Source organism: Ambystoma mexicanum, chromosome 1p (assembly GCF_040938575.1).
Source record: "Ambystoma mexicanum isolate Mex_15411 chromosome 1p, UKY_AmexF1_1, whole genome shotgun sequence".
In the NCBI taxonomy this organism is placed as follows: domain Eukaryota; kingdom Metazoa; phylum Chordata; class Amphibia; order Caudata; family Ambystomatidae; genus Ambystoma; species Ambystoma mexicanum.
In genome coordinates, this window is record NC_090921.1 from 82,532,456 (window position 1) to 82,553,075 (window position 20,620).

The 20,620-nt window shown below is 49.5% G+C and overlaps 1 protein-coding gene across 2 annotated transcripts in view; it reads right to left on the minus strand.

Moving 5' to 3' along the window:
• Nucleotides 1–20,620, minus strand: part of KIF1C (kinesin family member 1C) — a 1,865,342-nt gene that overhangs the window by 15,632 nt on the left and 1,829,090 nt on the right. For both annotated transcript variants that reach the window (XM_069643618.1, XM_069643608.1), the window contains exon 22: nucleotides 16,133–16,735. In XM_069643618.1, coding sequence (XP_069499719.1) covers nucleotides 16,133–16,735 — 603 coding nt within the window. The remainder of the gene's footprint in view (nucleotides 1–16,132; nucleotides 16,736–20,620) is intronic.

Below are 20,620 nucleotides of genomic sequence, written 5' to 3' on the forward strand. Positions count from 1 at the left end.
CTGCAGAGGTTGCTGATATTCAGCAAAGAGCAGGTGCCTCCTCCTCCCATTCGCGAACAGATTGCAAGGATATGGATTCGATCCGGGTTGTTCTTAATGCCATCTGGCGGACAAGAATGGCCTTGTTTGATTTAGGATTTTTGATTAGACAAGATCGTTCTGCCCAAACAACCCCAGACCCACGTTTTGATGAAATACGATCAAACATGGAAAAATAAATAACTTTGCCTTCATTAAAAGTCACATGTTCACAAAACCAAACAGATCTAACAAGGCAAGTTTTCCCGATCATGAAAAACGCCTGAGGTGGCAATTTATGACGGACTTAACTGAGTTAGCTAAGCCAAAAATCAAATCATACTCAATACACCTTTGCCAGTTGGAACACCTGTGGCCACAAGCACCTATCATATCCATCGGGGGATGAGCTGAATCGATATGATATAGCACGTGTACAAGAAACCTGGCAATCAATCCCTCCTGTGTGTGATGGCTACAACTTGTTATTACCTGCCATCACCCATATCAGAGGTAGACCGATGGCTGGACTTTTTACGACCACTAAAAAAATCTGCTGGTCTACTTCTTGAGTCTTGGGTGGAACCCAACAATTTTATCCCACTGGTAAAGATAAAATCTAAAAGTCAAAATTACACTCTCATTAACGTTTATTGGAATCGAGCTGGCATCACACTGATACCTTCTTTAAAGATATAAGTGAAACATTGGATCTGGTTGCCCTCAAGTCCACCATTTCCCACACGTTACTAGTAGGTGATCTTAATATTCATTGTATCAACAATAAAACAACAATACCTTATCCCCTGGCAAAGGGATGGATGAGACTCATGAAAGAACGATCATTGATCATGATCATGCTCAATGGCTCCCTTTTCAGAGACATAATTCCACAAAGTACTTGAAGAAGGGGAGGAAGCCATAATCGATTATGTGCATGTTGACAGTACCCTGTTTGCCATGGCTGAGTCACTACAGATAAGACCTCAAAAAAGTAGTGACCACGAACTTCTTGCCTTCAGGAGTCGCAAATTACTTTCACCCCAGAGATACATCAAAACTATCTGGGAAAAATAACACTTACGGGAGGGAGAAATCACGTCCGCTGGACACCTGAGCTCTTACAATCTCTATATGAATGTATCAGTCGATATCCACATACGCTCTAGCTAGATACTATAACCAAAGAAGGATTTTACATTGCAGCACTGCTAACCTTCCACAACACTTGTCGGGTAACGCCTCACAATCTATTCATAGACAAAAATGTACGATCCGGAGATGCAAGAAAGGAAATCTGTATATCAAAAAGCCAAACGCACTGCCTCTCAACTTCCATCTCAAACTAGACAACATGTTGAGGTCTCTCAAAACGCATGGATAATTGCTGTGAGAGCGTTAACTTATCAAAGAAGGGGAACAGATTCTGCAAATCCTGGTATCTAAAAATACAGCAGAAATCCGGAGGACCATAAACCAAGCCAATCATTTTAGACAATTACCTATGCAGATTAATGCAGTGCCTGAGAGCTCCTGGAAGAAGCATTTTTCTGATCTCTACGCCCAGATACAGTGTAATAGGCATCCTGCAGGTTTATTATCTATGGGGAAGTTTGACATAGCCTTTGATCTGGTGGATAGCAAGAACTATATTTCGAAATTAAGCTGAGTAAACTTGTCTTCAAATCACATCCTGATCACTAGGCTAAGATACTTTAACACAGTATTCAAAAGGATAGTTCAAACACAAACCTTGCCTCCGTCTTGGAGAAAATCAATAATTATTCTGATTTTTAAAAAGGGGATCAAGCCCAGCCATCTAACTATCGACCTATAACTTTGCTGGATGTCCCGAGCAAACTATTTGCGCGATTAATATGGAGAAAGTTCAACAATTGGACAAATGCTAAGAACCTGTACGGTCCCTTGCAGACAGGCTTTGTACCAGGGATGGGAACAGCTATCAATTTGGTCACTATCACTGCTATACAATCACATTGCGCTGAAAGAAGCCAACCTCTATACATGGCTATTTTTTATTTCAAATCTGCCTTCGATTCGGTATCTAGACGACTGCTAATTAATAAGCTCTTACAAACAGATTGCCCAGAGTCGATTGTAACTAATATCACAATACACAGCAACACCACAGTTCAAATTCACCTCACACTTGAGGGGAAGTTGTCTGACTATTCAAACATACCGAGGTCTGAAACAAGGATGCATTTTGCGGTCCACCCTATTCTACTTCTATATGTCGAACGTGGGACCTAAACTAAGAGAAACAATAGCAGACGCCCCAGGATTAGAACAATGGCCAATTCCTTGGCTATTCTATGCGGACGACTTGGTCCTTCTGTCCAAGACACCTAGAGGCCTACAGAAGCTCCTAAACGCATTAGAAAATTACACAGAGGGAAACCATTTACTGATAAATACAGAAAAAACAAAAAATATGCATTGTGGTGTGAAAAAAAAATCTGATTCGTCATTGTGATTGGTCTCTGCACAAAATCAAACACGGTCGTAAATGAATATTGATATCTGGGAATAAATAATCACTCATCTAATCTCCCATATCATGTAGAAATCAAAAGAAAAATGCAGACTGCCACTTCGCAGGACAGGATGATCCATAAGAGTTACAGGAAATTCTCATTTGCATGCATTTGTTCATTATAATCAGAAAGCAACCCCTGAAGTTTTATATGGTGCAGAGACCAAAGATGTAACATTTAATTGTTCTGGCTCATAATTAGAAGGCTTATTTTGGAAGTCTATTTAGAGTTTGCCAAGATCTCAGCCTATGTGCACTGTAAGGTATGAGCTAGGACTAACATCCCTGTATGCAAGGTATGCTTGGAGACTACGTTTCCCTCTACAGAAAATGTTTAATGCAATCAAAATCAGGATTGCTTCTACGTATTCTCTCGCACAATTGGTTAAACTCTGATAATCGATTTGAGAGAAAATGGAAACGATTAGCTGTGGATATATTAGAAATGATAAGTTACTCACTGTAGTGACTAACATACTCTTAGTCCCCTTTCCTCCATACTGCATGGGCGTCCCTTCCAAGGGACAGGAGACGGAACCTTGTTCACCAGAAAAAAACCTTCTTCCCCTTTAAATTTAGAGGCGCTTGGGGGTGGGGCCCTGGGAGTATGCGCTGCCCTGGCTCCGCCCTCCGGCGTCACACCTCAGTCCCCATTGACGCATCGACAATAGATTTAACATTGCCTAATGACCAGTATTATTAGGGGGGAGGATGGTGGGAAGTATGGAGGAAAGGGGACTAAGGACTCCTGAGTAATTTATAATTACTCTTAGGTCCCGTCCCCGTTCCTCCCTACTGCATGGGCAATTACAACTAAATGTAACCCCAGGGTGGAGAGGAGACCCTCCTTAAGCAAATAGGTTCCTGAGAACCACCTGTCCAAAAGCCGCATCAGATCTAGAGCCGGCATCCAAACAGTAATGCCTGCAGAAAGCCGACAGAGTGGCCAAAGTGGCCTCCCTGCTTATGCCTTGGCCCTGACTGCGTGGCCGTGCATGTTGGTCGGAAGTGGCTTGTGCTGGCCCTCATATACTTCCTTGATGGCCAAGACCATCCAGTGGGATATGGAGGCCTTTGAGGCCTGATAGCCTGGTCTTGAGACCCCGAAAGTGACAAACAGGGCATCTGATTTGCGGAAGCCCTTGGTCCGGTCCAAGTAGAATTTCAGGGCACGCCTGACATCCAGGCAGTGCAGCACTCTCTGTGCTTCATCCTTAGGATCGGCAAAGAACGTAGGAAGGACTATTTCCTCATTCAAGTGGAAAGCAGATGGAACGTTGGCCGGAAATGCTGGGTGTGTCCGCAGTACTACTTTGTCCCTGTGAAAGGTAGGGTATGGTTCCAAGGTGACCAGCGCCTGAATTTCGCTGACTCCACGAGCCGAGGCAAACTAGTAAGGTCGTCTTGATGGTGACCAGCCTGATGTCTGCGGATGCCATTGGCTCAAACGGTTTGTGCGCCAGGGCGCCCAAGACTATGTTGAGGTCCCACACAGGGTGCAGCCTTTTGACGGGCGGGTAGAGCCTTGCGAGCCCTGTCAAATGTTTCTTGACTATAGGATTGGAGGAGGAGAGGATCCCCTCAGAGTTCCTGTAAGCCCCGAGGTATGTACGGCAGGTGTCCACCTGCACACCCGAATGGGTGAGGTGCGCCGAAAAGGAAAGCATGTCGACCAAAGTACATGCCAGGGGGTCGACTTCCTTGGAATCTGCCAGTAGCAGAATCTGGTCCATTTACTTTCATACTGGGCCCTGGTAGCCTTGCTCCTTGCGCCCTGTATGATTTCGAGATTAGCCTGGAAGAGGCTGAGGTGCCGCAGCATTACCTGCTCAGGTACCACGCTGTGAGGGCTAGTTTCTGTGCCGCGGTGTGGATGGCCCTGCCCCCCTGCTGCGCCAGAAGATGTGCTGGGCCTGTCGGGAGGTGAATCTGAGGCAACTCAGAGAGGCTGAGCAGCTCCGAAAACCAATGCCTGGCCGGCCACCATGGAGCTATTGGCTAGACTCCTTGATCTTGCAAATTACTTTGTGAATCAGCGGTGTGGGCGGGAAGGCGTAAGCCGTCATGCTGTTCCACTGAAGCTGAAACGCGTCGGCCAGGGAGCTGCAGCCCTGTCAGGAGGCGAACTGAGGGCACTTCTTGTTGTGCCAGGTAGTTAAGAGATCCACCTGGGGATGACTCCACCTGTTGAAGATTTCCTGAATAACGAAGCTGTTTAGCTCCCACTATTAATTGTCTGCTCCCAACCTGCTGAGCTTGTCCGCCTCCAGGTTGGATTCCCCCAGGAGGTGGACTGCTGAGAGGTAGATGTCGTTTTCCAGGGCCCACTCCCAAATGCTGATTGCCAGTCTGCACAGAGGAGGGGGATCTGGTGCCTCCCTGCTTGTTGACGTAGTACATGCTGGTCGAGTTGTCTGTCTGGATGAGGACAACCTTGCCCCTGAGAAGTGGTAGGAATGCTCTAGGCGCTAGCCAGATGGTGTTCAGCTCTATCCAATTGATGTGCTATTCCTGCTCCTGTCGAGTCCAGGTGCCGTGGACCGAGAGATCATCCAGGGTGGCTCCCAAGCCCTCGAGCGAGGAGTCTGTGGTGATGGTGGCCTGCGGGGTGGGCGGCTGAAAGGGCTTGCCCGTCCATAGGTTGCAGTCCCCGGACCACCATGTTAGGTCTGGGTGGAGAGATGGAGGAACGTTGATCATCTCAGATTGAGAGCCTCGCTCCTGGTTCCATGAGGCCGCAAAGTGCAGCTGAATTCTCCTCATCCTCAATCTCGTGTGTGGGATGGCTAAAAGGACCGCTGCCAAGAGACCCAGGAGATGCTGGTTCCACCATGCCGAGGTCACTTCTCTGCTGAGGAAGTGGATAGTAGCCCTCTTGATGGCCGAGATCATGTCCTCCGACAGAAATACCTTCTCGGAGCACGTGTCCCAGATGAGGCCCAAGAATGTCACGAGTCTGCGTGGGCTGTAGCTGCGACTTCTTGAGATTGAGCGAGAAGCCCAGATCGTGCAGAGCGTTCATAAGGGCATGGGAAGAGTGGTGAACCGCTTCCGGAGATGTAGCTCTGACGAGCCAGACGTCGAGGTATGGGTAGATGTGGAGGCCCTGCTCTCTGAGGAGGGCAGCCACTGAATTCATCAGCCCGGTAAAGACCCTGGGGATTGAGTTGAGGCCAAAAGGAAGGACCTTGTATTGAAAATGGTAGCCCATGATCCTGAACCGTAGGAAAGAATGACAGGGCTGCCAAATCGGGACGTGTAGGTATGAGTCCTTCAGATCCAGGGAGCACATCCAGTCTCCCTTGCACATCTCCGCCATAAAAGCTGGCGTAACCATCTTGAATTTTTGTAGGGGTAAGGAGAGGTTGAGGATGGAAAGGTCCAGCACAACTATCAGGCCCGCCTTGTTCTTCTGAATGGCGAAAGTCCTGGCATAAAAGCCTAACCCTCGCTGGGAGGCTAGGACTTCCTCCACTGCCTGGCTCTCTACAAGCGACCGGTCTCCGCCAGAAGAGTTGCTGTCCCAACTTGAGGGAGTGGAGGGGAGGAGAGACTGGGATGGGTAAGCGGTACCCTGTGGATACTACAGAGAGGATCCAGGGGTGTGTTAAACTCTGGCGCCTGAAATGTGCATGGAGAGCAAGCATGCCCCCCACTGGAGACACTTGGACCCAAAGGAGCGTGTCCTGCCTTCTTTCCCTTGGAGGCTGTCGTATAGGAGGGGGACTGGTAAAATCCCTTACACCCCCCCCCCTTTTTGTTGCTTGCCGGCTTTGAGACTGCGAGCGGTCAGGCTGCCTGGATCTCCGTTCCTGGAATCCGCGGAACCCTCCGTACGTACATCCCCCTGTCGGAGTGCTGCTGTGACTCGGTGCAGGACTTGGGCGTGGTCTTTGTCAGGATGGATAAAGACTTGGCTGATTGTGAGCAGTCTTTCTTTTTGTCCAGCTCTTTTCCTCTGTGGTGGAGTGGAAGAGGTCCCCCACCCCCTCGAACGGCAGATCTAATATGCATTCCTGGACATCCGGGTTGGATTCCATGAGGTCCTGCGCCACCAGCTTGGCCTCAGCCAGACCCGCATTGAAACTGATTGGCTCTGCATAGGGAGTTCCGGGAAGAAGTCTGCAATTTCCCACCATAACCTTTGATTAGCGGCAGCCAGCATGGCATCAGCATTGGCCTGACGAAGGTGCAAGGACGCGTTTGAATACAGCTTCTTCCCGTACGCCTCCAAGATCTTCTCCTCCTTGCATAGCAGCGTCGTTGAGGAGGATGCAGAGGACTACTGAGGCTTGGAGTATAGTGATGCCGCAGCGATAACCGAGGAGTGTGGCTGAGGATGGGCCAATAGCAAGAGTGTATCCCCCTGCATCTGCCTGTATTTGGCGTCCAGGCGCCGATTGACCGGCTGGACAGAGTGGGACATGAACCAACGCTTTTTGGCCAGGGAGACTACATCGGTCTGCAGTGAAATTCCCATTTTGGCAGAGGGGCGTCGCATGAGGACTTCAGCCAGACCCCCCTCTGCCGGCTGCTCAACCTCGGGTTGAGGTAGGCCAAAGTATTCTGCCAGCCCCGCAAGACGTTCGTGGAAGGTCCTGGCCGAGGATGGCGAGTCAGGGTCCTCCTCCTCATCCGTATCCTATGGGTCAGGAGGATCCTATGTAGGTGGAGGAGTAGTGGGAGCCGGAGGCTGGGGTACAGGGACCGGAGCCAGAGGCTGGTACGGAACCGCCTGAGGAATCGGCTGAGGAGCCGGAGGCTGGGGCTGCGCCGGGGGCGCCGGAGTAGGAGCCTGTGGTGCTGGTAACATTGTAGGGAACACGTCCCTGTTAGGCAGAAACCTGTGCAGTTCCCTTAGGGACCACTGCAAAAGATTTAAGACTACAGGTGTTTGGCAGTAAACCCACTTGGTAGCAGTCTGTACCACACAGATTCATTTGGTAGCTGTGGCTGAGCAGTCAGACTTCCCTCAAGAAGAGTTAGGCAGTATATAGAGTATACGCAATAGGTACAGAGATACAGTAGCACAAGCAAACACTGACCAGAGCTTTGGTGTAAAAGTATATAGTTATTTATTTAAAGTTACACTTGTAGATTACACTAGCACAAAGAGGTAAGTAAATTCAGCACACAGTCACTATTATATATATACAACCCTAATTACTTATTAGACAAGTCTTAATGAGAAACACCACTTATTTTCATACAGAGGTGAGCGCTTAACATAAGATGGCACTTTAATAAATTATTAAAAAGGGAGGGAAAAAGGCAGAGTTATGGAAGCACACAAATTTCAATACTTTTAAAGAACCACAGTAAGGCAGGATAGGCAGAGTTCTACTGGAGAGCAAGGAAGTCAATTGCAAGGCCCACTCTTGGAGAGAGCAAGCAGAAGGGGTCCAGGTTCACACAGTGGGGTTATGCCCAAAGAGTCTTGTAGATAGTTTGCACACAAAGAATGAAATTAAAGTCAGGAAAGGTCGCAAGGGAAGCCAGGCGGGACACAGTACCGTAAGAGGGAAGGAAGCTCCAGCGGGGGTAGTTGTTCCTGGCAGCGGGTGCAAGTCGGTGTTTCGTCCAGAGGAAGAGACGGTCTCAACGTGGAGGAAAGATGAAGGTCGTTGCACTGCCAAGGAAGAAACCAGCCGCGGAGTTCTTCGGTTAAAAGGTACTACCCTTCTATTTGCGGTAGTGGTAAGCCGTGGTAGTCCGGTTCCAGGGGTGCTTGGCACGGGCAAGGCGGCCACGAGATGCTCCAGGAAGGTGAAAAGGCGGCAAAACTGGTTATCCCCACCAGTCAAAGGAAGAAGACTCTCCGGACTGGAGATCTCCTCTGTCGTCGGGGAAAAGTGGTGAGACGGTTCAGCAGGGCTCCATCGGTGGTGTCGTCGTTGCAGGTCGGCTCAGCTTCTCCCTCCTCGGATTCTTAGGTCCTGTGGCGACTTCTGAAGTTCCAGACCCCAAAGCCCTGCTTTTATGCAGCAAACCCCCGTTAATTCAGCCTAGCTGTCAATCAAACATGCTAAGTGGTGAGCCGGCCTGGGCCAATCACACAAGAGTGCGACTTGAGTCGTCAGTCCAGGGTGCCTAAACCCCCTCCCACACCCCATGTGGTACCCAGACAGAGTGGCACCACTTTTGGAGGCTTCTGTGGAGAAGCCCGCCAAAAAGTGGAACAAAGGGCTGGACTTGGTTTGGAGTCACAGAAGAGAACACAAATGCTATTTTAGAATCGAGTTCTGGCAAAAAATACCAACCGGTGAATTATTATTAAATAAATAAACCGGTGGTATGTTCGAGGCTATAGGAATTAAATAATTAAAGTTGGTAGCCTCGAACAATGGGAAAATCCCATAGAGATATATTTGCGGTCGAATATAAAAAGTAGTATCCACTGCCACCAGCCAAAACTCGATCAGGGGGGACGGAGACGTTCCCCCCCTCGAACAACAGACCCCGGGGCAATCGAATTGCCCCGACCAGTACGTCCACAATATGATGGTTTGTACTGGTTTCTATTCATAATTTGGGACTAGTAAAGCCAATGGTGACTTTACATGCCCTGGGAGACAGTAGTCAGTCCCAGGGTATGGAGTCTATGTTGGGGGGTCGCTACGACACCCCCTGTGTTACGGCACGGAGGGTGCTGTGTAACCCACATCAGAAACACATGAAACCCTATGGAGTAAGAGACCCCATAGCCCATAAAACACATGGAAAGACAAAGGAACACCTCAAATCATGTCTAAGAGTGGGAGTAAAAGAGTCTCACTCTTTGCAGGAGAAAAAAATAAACCCCAAAAATCCAGCAAAGCTGCTGGGGGACTCACTAGGTTTGGGAAATTAGCCTTTACAGAGAATTCTCCCTAACAGTCCCGGAGAATAACCCCCATCCGAGGTGACTTCATGAGCCCAAGGAACCTCTGGAAGAACCCTTCTTCACAGGCCGGAGAGGTGATAGGGGATACTGACGGGGTAGCAGGAGGCTGCTGTAGCCGCTGCATATCCTGCCCGTAAGAACGCAGAGGGAACTTGTCCTGCGCAAATGAAGGATAGGCTGTAGGCCACGTACCTGGTTGAAGCCAGTCCCACCTTGACCCTCGTTCTTCGTCGAACTCCTGGAAAGGCGCCGGACGGTTGCTGATGTCTGGCGCGGTGGTCATATTGTCGAGCTGCCTGCTACGTGCCTGCGTCGTGTTGGTCAGCTCGCTGGGCCCAGCCTCCTCCAAGACTCTCGAGTGTGGATCTCGAGGCCTACCCTGCTCCTCAAGCCTAGACCCGGTAGGTGTGATACCCTCGGCCCGTTGGCCAGTAGAGCTGCGTTTAGGCGTCCCCTCTGCAGTATTGCCGGTACTAGGGCGTGGCCCCTCTGACATAATTCCGGTAAAAGTTCTTTACCCGGGTCTCATCGAGACCCGGGTAAAGAACCTTCCGGTCCCTCAGCACTGACAACGGGAGGATCTGGCTGGTAGGGCGGTAGCTGGAGCAGCCTCAGTGCACGTGCTGGTAAAAGGACCTCAGCGGTCCCTCCCACACGGGCGAGTCCTTGGGAAGGAGTCTCCCTTGCAGGGTGCGATGGAAAAAAGAGGCCCTACCTTGGGCCTGGCTCGATGTTTCACAAAGTTCTTGAGGTCCTCTGGAGGAGACTTCTGGAAGAGCTCCTTCCACCAGGCTAGTCTGTTCTTCAGCGATTTCGATGACAGGGCGTTGCACGCCATACAAGCTTGCCAACCGTGGTCTGGGCCATGGCATGGTAGGTAGAGGGCGTGGGGGTCTGAAGTTGGGAAGAGCCCGTTGCAGGATGGACACCTGCTGAACCCTGTGGAAGTCGACATGCACTGGGGAGGAGTGCGACGCCCGATGACCGAGAACCTGAAAGACAGACAAAAAAGACAAAGAGAAGAAGTATCTGCATGTGGAATTTCATGGCCAAAGCCAAACCCAGGAGCGCTGGTGAATTCGGCCCGTTCCCGTCGACGCAGAAAAGGGGACTGAGCTGTGGCGCCGGAGTCAGGGCAGCGCATGCTCCCAGGGCCGTACCTCTGCATGCCTCTAAATTTAAAGGGGAAGAAGGTTTTTTCTGGTGAAAAAGGTTCCGTCTCCCGTCCCTTGGAAGGGACGCCCATGCAGTATGGAGGAAAGGGGACGGGACGTAAGCGTACGTGCAGACATCTTACCTGAATTATTAATTGACAATTCGACCCATGCCAAACAAACTTTGGAAATGGGATTGGATCACTACGCGAGAGACGGGTCTTAAATACATTACCTTTAAAGAAAACCCTTATGTCTTGAAGAAACTAGTAACATCTGAATCTTACCTGGTTAAATTTCCATCACCCAAGTATAGAGCAATCTATCTAAGATTCCGAATTAATCTGTGTCCAACCAGAAAGTTAATGATGAAATGGAAAAAAAATACCAATAGTGAATAAAACCTATAGACAGTCTGAAACCATCAAATATCTGTTAACAGCATGCCCTCAACTGATGAATGAGTACATTTATTATTTGACAACACTTTTTAAAGAAGTAGAAATGATGCTGCATCTATGGAACCAATTGTTCAGCTCTGATCATACAGCCGGTAACACATCGTCCAGTGAGCATGTCAGTGTATCAATCTTGTTTGTCTTGACCCAGTGGCAGAACCTGGTCCACTTGCTTTTGTACTGACTCCTGGTGGAGTCTCTTCTTGCCTCTTGTATGATAGTCAAGTTGTCCTGCGCCAAGTGTAGATGCTTCAGGGTGACCTGTTAAGGAACCAAACTGGCAGGGCTAACTTCTGCACAGCGCGGTGAACCCCTGTGCACCCCTGCTGGGAGAGTAACTGGACTGGACCCAGCGAGAAGTGTACTGGAGGTCGGTCCCACGGCCTGAGGAGCTCCGAGAACCAAGTTCTTGCCTGCCACCATGGTGCTATCAGCATGAGTTGAAGGCTCTGTGACTTCCTGACCCTGCAGATGACCCTGTGAATCAGAGGAGTGGGGAGAAACGCATACGCATTCATGCCTTGCCACAGGAACTGTAACGCGTCCCCCAGAGATCACCTACCTTGCCCCAGCCAGGAAGCAAACTGAGGGCACCTCCTATTGTTCATGGTGGCAAATGAGGCTACCTGAGGGTGACCCCCACCTGTCGAAGAGCCAGGAACGCTTTGTTCAACTGCCACTCTTAGTTGTCGATCCTCAGCATGCGGAGCCTGTCCGCCTCCATCTTTGGACTCCCCCGGCAAGTGGACTGCTGGTGAGTGAATGTTGTTCGACAGTGCCCACTCCCAAATGTCGATGGACAGCCGGCAGTGCGGAGGGGACCTGGTACGTCCCTGCTTGTTGATGTAATACATGCAAGTGGTGCTGTCTGTCTGGATGCAGACAGACGGGCTGTTGACAATGGAGAGGAACGCTTTTAGGGCCAGCCAGATGGCCATCATCGAGAGCCAGTTGATGTGTTCCAGCTGTTCCTGTCGCGACCATACTCCATGGACACTGTGGTTGTCCAGTGTAGCCCCTCCATCACTCTAGGGAAGAATCTGTGGTAATAGTAAGCTCCGGAGAAGGCTGCCTGAACAGTCGGCCAGCCAACAGGTTGGTCTCTGCACCCCACCACTCCAGGTCCTGGTGTAGGTGCTGTGGTATGCTGATTAGAGCTGCCTGGGAGCCCATCTGCTTATTCCAAGAGGCTGACAAATGCAGCTGCAGCCTCCTCATTTTGAGTCTTGTGTGTGGCACAGCCTGGAGACAAGCCGTCATAATTCCAAGTAAGTGCTGGTACCACCATGCGGAGGTCACTAGACTGCTGAGAAAATGTCTGTCTGCCGAGGAAAAGATCCTCTCCGCCCTTGTATCCCAAATTAGCCGCAGGAATGTTAAGGACTAAGTGGGGAGTAACTGCGACTTCTTGAGGATGATAGAGAACCCCAAATCGAATAGCATGTGCATAAGCGCTGAAGCTGTGCGCTGTACAGCCTCGGGTGACTCTGCTCGGACTAGCCAGTCGTCGAGGTATGGATAAAGGTGGTAGCCCTCTGCCTTGAGCAGAGCTGCTACCGAGTTCATTAACCTTATAAAGACAATCTCTGAGCAGAATTGAGGCCAAACGGGAGGACCTTGTATTGAAAATGAAAGCCCATGATCCTGAACCTCAGGAAGGAATGATGGGGCTCCCAAATTGGGACGTGTAGGTAAGCATCCTTCAGATCCAGGGAGCACATCCAGTCTCCCCACACAGTGTCTCTGCAATGAGCGCTGGAGTAACCATCTTGAACTTTTGAAGGGGTAGGGAAAGGTTCAAGGAAGATAGGTCTAGAACAGCTCTAAGGCGAGACTTTTTTTTTTCTAAATGGCGAATATCCGGGAATAGAAGCACATGCCTCGCTGTGAAGCTGTAACCTCCTCCACCGCCTGACTCGCAATGAGTGAGCGGATTTCTGCCAAAAGAGTTGCCGTCCCAATCTGTGGGAGTTGAGGGGAGGAAAGAGAAAAGGGTGGGATTGGCAGACTGAAGCCTGTGGAAACTACAGAGAGGATCCATGTGTCTGCGAACCTTTCCCCTCCAGGAATGGATGTGAAGGGCAAGCCTGCCCCCCACCGGAGACTTGATGATCTGGATGGCATTTGTCACCGTTGTTTAGCCTCTGAGGCTGGTGCTTGGGAGGGGGACTGGAAACCCCCCTTGTGAGAGGTTTTGTGCTGCTTGTGCCGGTGCTGGATAGGAGACCCGTCATGCTGTCTAGCGTGTCGATACCTGAAAGCTCCTGAAGCCACCTAAAGTAGGAGCACTGTCAGAGCGTGGGTGACTTTGGCTATAGGCCCTGGGGGCAGATTTTGTCAGGATTGATAAGGACTTAGCCGTTCGCAAGCTATTTTTCTTTTTGCCAAGTTCCTTGTCCGTATTTGAGTGAAACAAGTCCCCCTCCCCCCTCAAATGGCAGGTCTAGAATGTCCTCCTGCACACTGGGGTTAAACTTGGTCACTTTGAGCCAAGCTATCCTCCTCATGTCGGTGGTGACACAGATGACTCTACCCGCGGTGTCAACGTGAGCGACTGTGGACTCCACGACATCCTGGGCAACTATTTTCGCCTCTGCCAACCCTGCCCTGAATTGTGTCCGACTATGAGCGGGAAGCTCCGGGAGGAAGTCCGCAATCACAGACCAAAGCTTTTGAGTCACTGCTGCCAACATTGCGTCAGTCTGGCGCAGTTGGAGCGCGGCATTACAGTAAATCTTTTTGCCGTGGGACTCCAACCGCTTTTCCTCCTTGCCTAGGAGTGCTGATGTGGGGGCAGATGAAGACTGCAGTTTGGAATAAAGGGAGGCCAAAGCTATAACAGAGGAATACGGTTGGGGGTGTACCAACAGCATGAGCGAGTCCCCCTGCGCCTGCATATACTTGGCATCAAGGCGTTTATTGGTAGGCTGCATGGAATGCGGCTACACCCATCCCTTCTACATCCTTTAGTAGAGGGATGCCAGTTCTTGTGGCAGGGCAGATGGCCAGCACCACAGACAGGCACCCTGCCTCAGGTTGTTCAATTTATGGCTGTGGGATCCCCAGGCATTCTGCCACACCCGCCAGCCTCTCGTGAAAGCCTTAGCTGACGTGGAAGTATCCTGACCTCGTCCTCATCACCCGCTGTGTCCTGCAGGTCGGGAGCAGTCAGAGGAGAGCAGGCAGCTGTGGCGTGCTGACTGGCAGTGGCAGAGACTGCGCCGGTGGAGGAGCCACCGTGACGGATGTGCGCATGGGAACGAAGGGCTGAACTGGAACCGGGGTCTGTACCATGATCGGAGCCTGAGGTGGTACCGGAGGGAGCATGTCCTTGATGGATCCCACCCCACCCTTGAGGATGGTGCCCATCTGCAGTGATTTCATGAGGGTAAGGAACTTTTCAAAGAACCTTTCCTCGCATGCAGGTGAAGGCCTTGTGGGCGTAGAAGCCAGACCCTGTGGCTGCTGAGGTATTGCCGGTCCTTGTCGCACCAAGTTGGGTGCTGCGTACCGCCCCTGTGCCGATGTGGTCGGTATGACATGGACCAAGTATCTGGCAGCGTCCAGTTCCATCTAAACGTGCGTTCCCATGCCTGCTCTCCAGAAGGAGGTGGCTTCGGGTGAGCCGCCATCTTGCCTGGCAGCCATTTTGTCATGCCCCATGCCACATGCCTGCTGCCGGATGAGCTGAGCCCAGTCTCTGCATGCACGCTTAAAAGCGAAGGCTCAGATCTTCCTTGCCACTCAGGTAGAGACCTGTGATGCGGAGTGCCCTTAGCCATGACACCGGTGTTGCAACTGCTGTGTATAGGCACTCCCTGGTTCGCTGTTAGAGCAAAGCCCCTCTGGGAGGTCCCCGGTACCAAAACCTTGTGGCGCCTCAGCGATGGGACTAGGAGGATCTTGCGACATCTCAGCCTGTTGGCCGGTAGCTCTAGGAGCCTCAGTCCATTTGCTGGTCCTAGGACCTGGAAGGCCCCTCCCACTTGGGCGTTTCCCTGGGAAGGAGATCAGGGCACCTACGTTGGGCCTCGTCTTCCTCCTCACAAATGTCAAGATGTCCTCTGGAGGTGATCTTTCGAACCACTCCCTCCACCTGGCCAAATGATTCTTCATAACTTGTGGGGTCAATGTGTCGCACACAGAACAGCCGTCCCAACCGTGGTCGGGCCAAGGCACTGGAGGCAGAGCGCGTGGGGAAAGGAACCCTCGCAGGCTGGACACCTACTGAAACCCGCCGTCGTCGATATGCGCCAGGGAGGAGTGTGGCATCTGAGGACATAGTATTAGCTCTGACAATTGCAGAGAAAAGAAAGTCTTCAGCGGAGAACATGCTCCCAGAGCCGCGTCCCCACATGCATCTAAATTTAAAGGGCAAGACAATTTCTTCAGGGGAAAAAGGTTTCTTGTCCCTAGCAAGGGACACCCATACAGTATGGAGGAAAGGGGAAGGGACGTAGGAGTAAAGGAAATATAGCAGGGGGGCATGAGCTGTTCCATGTACCTGCTGCGCCACTTATGATGCCAGCAACACCTATGATGCCACGAGGGAGCTGGTTTTTGAGTCACAACTATGTCTCATGGACGCTGTTAACATTGCCGGATCCAGCCTGCGTGTGGAGCTGCTGAATCTGGGGGAGGAAGGTATAGTTCAGAAATAACTGAAACCAGTATGAATGAATGCGACTTCCTGCCCATTGGTGTGGGCTATTTCTGACATCAAAAACATAGAAAAGGCTTTAACTGTAGAAAGGATTACAGAGGTACACTTCACTGAGAATATGGTGCAGAGCTACCAATGCATGTCTAAGGCAAGATTCTAACATAGAAATGCATCCACGTAAACGCTTTGTAATACTGTTTGCATATATATATGATTTTACAGGACAAATGTTCTTAGTTAAGTAACTTAAGTCAGAAAAGCTAATTCCACGTCCCCCACTTGGCAAAAGAGACTATAAAATAAATGCTACGAAAAGGAGGATGTCTGAAAGAATACAGTCATTGTAAATGGACAGGAGGAACATTCAGAGAGCAGGTTCACCTAAGCACTCATTTTTACCTGGGGAACGGGAATGACCCTCTCCATTTTCATCATACGGTCCCTTAGAGACTTTATCTCTTCATCTTTCATGTTGTTCTGCAGTTTCACTTCTTGTAGGATATCAGTCAATTTGTCAATATGTGCCCGCAGATCGTGGACACCCGTTTTGCTCTTTGCTTCACCATCCTCTCCTCTGTCCTCCCCGACCCCCACAGTGTCCCAAACATCCCTTGCCACTGCCCGCCAGGTCTCCTTTTCATTAGGGTCTTTCTTGCCATACATGCGGCACAGCTCCTTCATTTTAACAATGGACATCGCCTCAATCTCCTGTTTGGTGTGCTTAAAGTCATTCAGGGCCACCTCATAGCAGATTTCTTTCACTGCTTGCATCTTCAGGTCAGCCATGGTCACCCATTTGGGATCCTTACTGATGCGACGGCGCTGAGGTATCTGGTAGACTCGGATGGGCTCACGTTTCTTGCCACTGCTTGGAAGTCCACACTTCTTGACGATGGTCTGGACTTTGTTTGCTGGTAGCTTCTCCCGAAGGGAGGAAATAAGGCGCCAACTTTCCTCACAAGAGCGCTTGTCAGAGTCATCTCCACTGTCAGAGTCTGCATACTAAAGAGAAAAAGCCATATCATTTTCAAACCATGAATTTGCGGTTTACTACCATCCATGTAATTTATACATTACACATTCCTTTTTCAAATGGTCTTAAAAATCCATTAATTTTCTAATGTCCTTACAATCAGGCTACATGGAAGCAGTGATGACTTCAAATCACAGATACAGATGGAAAAATGTATTTCTTGCAACCATAGTTCTCGAATGTGGTATATTCATTAAGTTCAGCCATAGCTCCCCAATGTGTTATATTCACAGAATTCATAAACACTGAAAATCGAAGCCATTGTTCAGGAATTCTCAGAACACATTTTAAAACTTAGTAAAGGTTTTAATATAGTGCTCCTATCCCCATCGGCACATTCAGAGCTCATTAGAAAAGGGATAGCATAGAGATAGCGATCAATGTCTTAAATTGTAGCTCTTCCTACAGTCCCATTAGCATGCTGGTGGGTTCAGGTCGAAGAGGTAATAAACAAGTCGCAAGATATGTAGCGTTGATAACACTGGACAGGCAAGGCCATCAGTACATCTTAAGCAAACACTTAAGATATTTGCGTACTATCAGGAAGTTGTTTGTACCCGATGAGGAGACAGGCTAGAGGGGTTGAGGCTGGCTGACCTTAGGCACCTGTATCAGGAAGATACCTCTACTCCTGTAAGAGAGGAATCAGCATACAACTAAGCAACAGGGATCCCCCCAATCAATTTGACTCGCCTAGTCACAAATGTGTCAAAGCAGCCACGGGTAAACACTGGGGAAGTCAGCAGGGATGTGTGAGGGATTTATGAAGTGCAAGCCTAACTGGGAGGCCACAGAGAGCCACACATAGGGGATTCACCCAGAAGGTTACAAGTAAGGGTGAGGGGTAACAGCAGAGCTGGGATTAATCGAGGAATCAGAGCCGAAATCGAGGGGAGACGGAGAGTTGGGGCAATCAGGGATTGGTGAAATGTTTGTTGCAGAGTATGATCTTCAGGTCGTTCCTAAAGTGTAGGATGGTCGGGTGAGGGGGTTGTGGGCTGGGGGTGGGGGGTGGGGGGGAGTTTTAAAGGTTTCTCATGGTGCTCATGCAGGCAGAGCCAATACCAAGCATACTTTGTCAATGTGGTTTGTCTTCTGCATTTTAGGCTGCTAAGATCTGGCTGCAAAGGATGTGCTTGCAGATCTCCAGACTCACTTAACCAGAGGCCTGGCGGCCACGTCTCCACTGCAGTGGTATGTCCCAGTTTTGGATATCGGTTAGGCAGCTATGTGAGCTTCTTTCACACAGCTGCCAAGTGCTACTGCTGGATTCCATGTCTGGTCAGGATTCCTGTTTAGATGGGCTGTGCTACCCAATTTTCTCGTCTTGGTGGGTGTTGGTTCTCCCTATCACCTCTCCCCCAACGTTTTGTACTGCTATGGGTATCTATCCAAGATCAGGAATCTGTGTGAGGAGCAAATCCATTCAAAAACACATTGCACACCTTCGGTAATGTTCTTTCTGATGGATTAGACCTTCCCTCACAGATTTCTCATTGTTCTCCTATTATACCCCTCATGTTGGAGAGCTTGTTCACCGCTTAATGTTCTGTTGAGCTGTTGAGTGCCAGTAAAACCCAGGTCATTGGTTTTCAGTCCCTCGATATATACTGCTTCTGACATGTCAGCGGACATGGGCACCCACTGGAGTCGAGCGGGCAATGCAAAATGGCTCAAAATGTTTTTGATGGAAGCTGGCCATGGAAGACAAGTATCTAAAATGAGCAATCTGTGGGAGTAAGGACTAATATATCAGAAAAAATCGAAGTAATTTGTTCTTATTATATTACATAGTACCATTACTGTGACTGGAAAATGCAGACTGCGCATTTACTGCGCAGTTGGCATTTTAAAAAAATCCAACTCCCATTACTGCGACCAAGCGGAGCAGGGGTTGCAGGGGTGTCCCCCACTTACCATTGTGGTAAGCGGTGGACACGAAAGTAAAACAAAAACATAAAGGACCCTGCAGCGTCAGCTCCGACCCACGCACGTGTAAGGAACCGCCGGTGCAGGGATAGCGGGGAGTCGGTGGCACACACAGAAGTGTGCCGCTGTAAAGGCAAGTAGAGGGGGGAGTGGATAGGAGAATGCGGGCCGGGGGATGCAGGAAAAATAACCTGTTTGCTGAGCCACAATGTGAGTTGACAGGCGGCGCAGTTATCACATAGATCCACGCACAGCACACCTGCTGACTGTTGAGAGCCATCCCTGTTGCAAGGCCCCTTTCACCCTCATTCCCTTGCCTAGCACATTTTGTTTTGGGTCACTGGTTGATTCGTAAGGCAGCCAATGCAGGTGAACCATGTCAAACATTTAAGTCAAGGATATAGCACGATTATCTCCCATAGGGATAGTCCAGTGGGACCCAAGTTTCCACTTTCGTTTGGCTGGATGGGCATTCTTTCCATACTTGAGCTCAGATAGGCTAATGCAAGTGGTACTGTTATTTTAAGTAAATGAGAGAGGAAATCCTAGTCAATGCATGTCCTGCCCACTTTATCGTTCAAGGACGCCATCTTTGTGATCATGAGAAGTTTAGGATCAGTATTTATTTCCAGTAGATTGATGAATCTATGCAACATGCTTATTTTGAAATAGCAATATTGAAACAGCCTTGAACAGGTGCACAAGGCTAAAACATATGCCTGCTTGTTAGTGTTCACATTTAACAACTGGCAATAAATATTGAACCTTATACAATTCATAATTAGCACTCATGGGAGTTCCCCGGCCAATCGGGAGGCTAGTAGAGAAGGCTTGCACTGTTAATATAAGCACACTTTCCTTTCCAGCTTCCAGTGCCCGCAACCCCCATGCCACCATTTTCTTTTTTTTCGACCACTTCTCCCATCCACGTTCTCCACCCCACCAGTTTCTGCCCACAACTCACTTAACGATACCTCTCCACCAGTCCTCTACAACCCCACTCGCTCTAACTGCCAAATCCCTCACTTACCTCGCCACTGCCATCTACCCACTACACTTACCTGATGGAACGCGGCACAGTTTGAAACAGTGAAAGGACTACCAACCTTTTCCTATTAACAGCGTCATCTTTGTATTTTTCGTTAAAGTAAATCAGGCATACGTGTTACAATGGCCGGGTTGCTAATAGCGTTAAGTACATTTGTGGAGTGTGGATAATGGATGGCCGTTATCACTAAAGCCGGCACTTAAAACAGTGCTTTATGATAGAGGATGTGTCCTTTAATGATACATTTATAAGTGCTAAGCATAGTGTTGAAAGTTTAGTTTAGTTTGTTTATTTGTATAGCGCTGCCGAACCCTGGAGTAACTGGGCGCTTTATAATTAGGATCAACATTAGTTACAGAAGGTTGCACATACAATGTGAAGGCCGAAGAAACAATACAACAGATCGTATGAGGGACCGGGTTACATGTTGGTCCTTGTTGAGGCAAAAGTTAGTTACAGAATACATGCGTCACATCTATTGAAACACAGGCGGCATAAGGAGCAGGTAAGACAGATGTCGTGCTAGGTGTCGCTGACAGTCTATTGCTGGGATGTGAGTAGATACTTTACCTTGGATCGGAAAGACCAGAACTAAGTGTCTGCTCTGATGGTCATCGGTAAAGGATTCCAGGCTTTAGCTGCTAGGACAGGGAAGCTAGCTCCCCCTTCAGATTTTAGATTGAATCTTGGGATGGTGAGTTGGTGTAGGTAAGGGGATCTGGTGGGTCTAGTGGAGTTCTGTCTCGTAAATTTGTCTGCTATATAGCGTGGGGCTGTCAGGAAAAGGCATTATCACGAATGGGGAGCCAGTGATATTCTTTCCTGGCAGCGGAGATGTGGGCCTTGCGCAGGAGATTCAGGGTGCATCGAAGGGCGT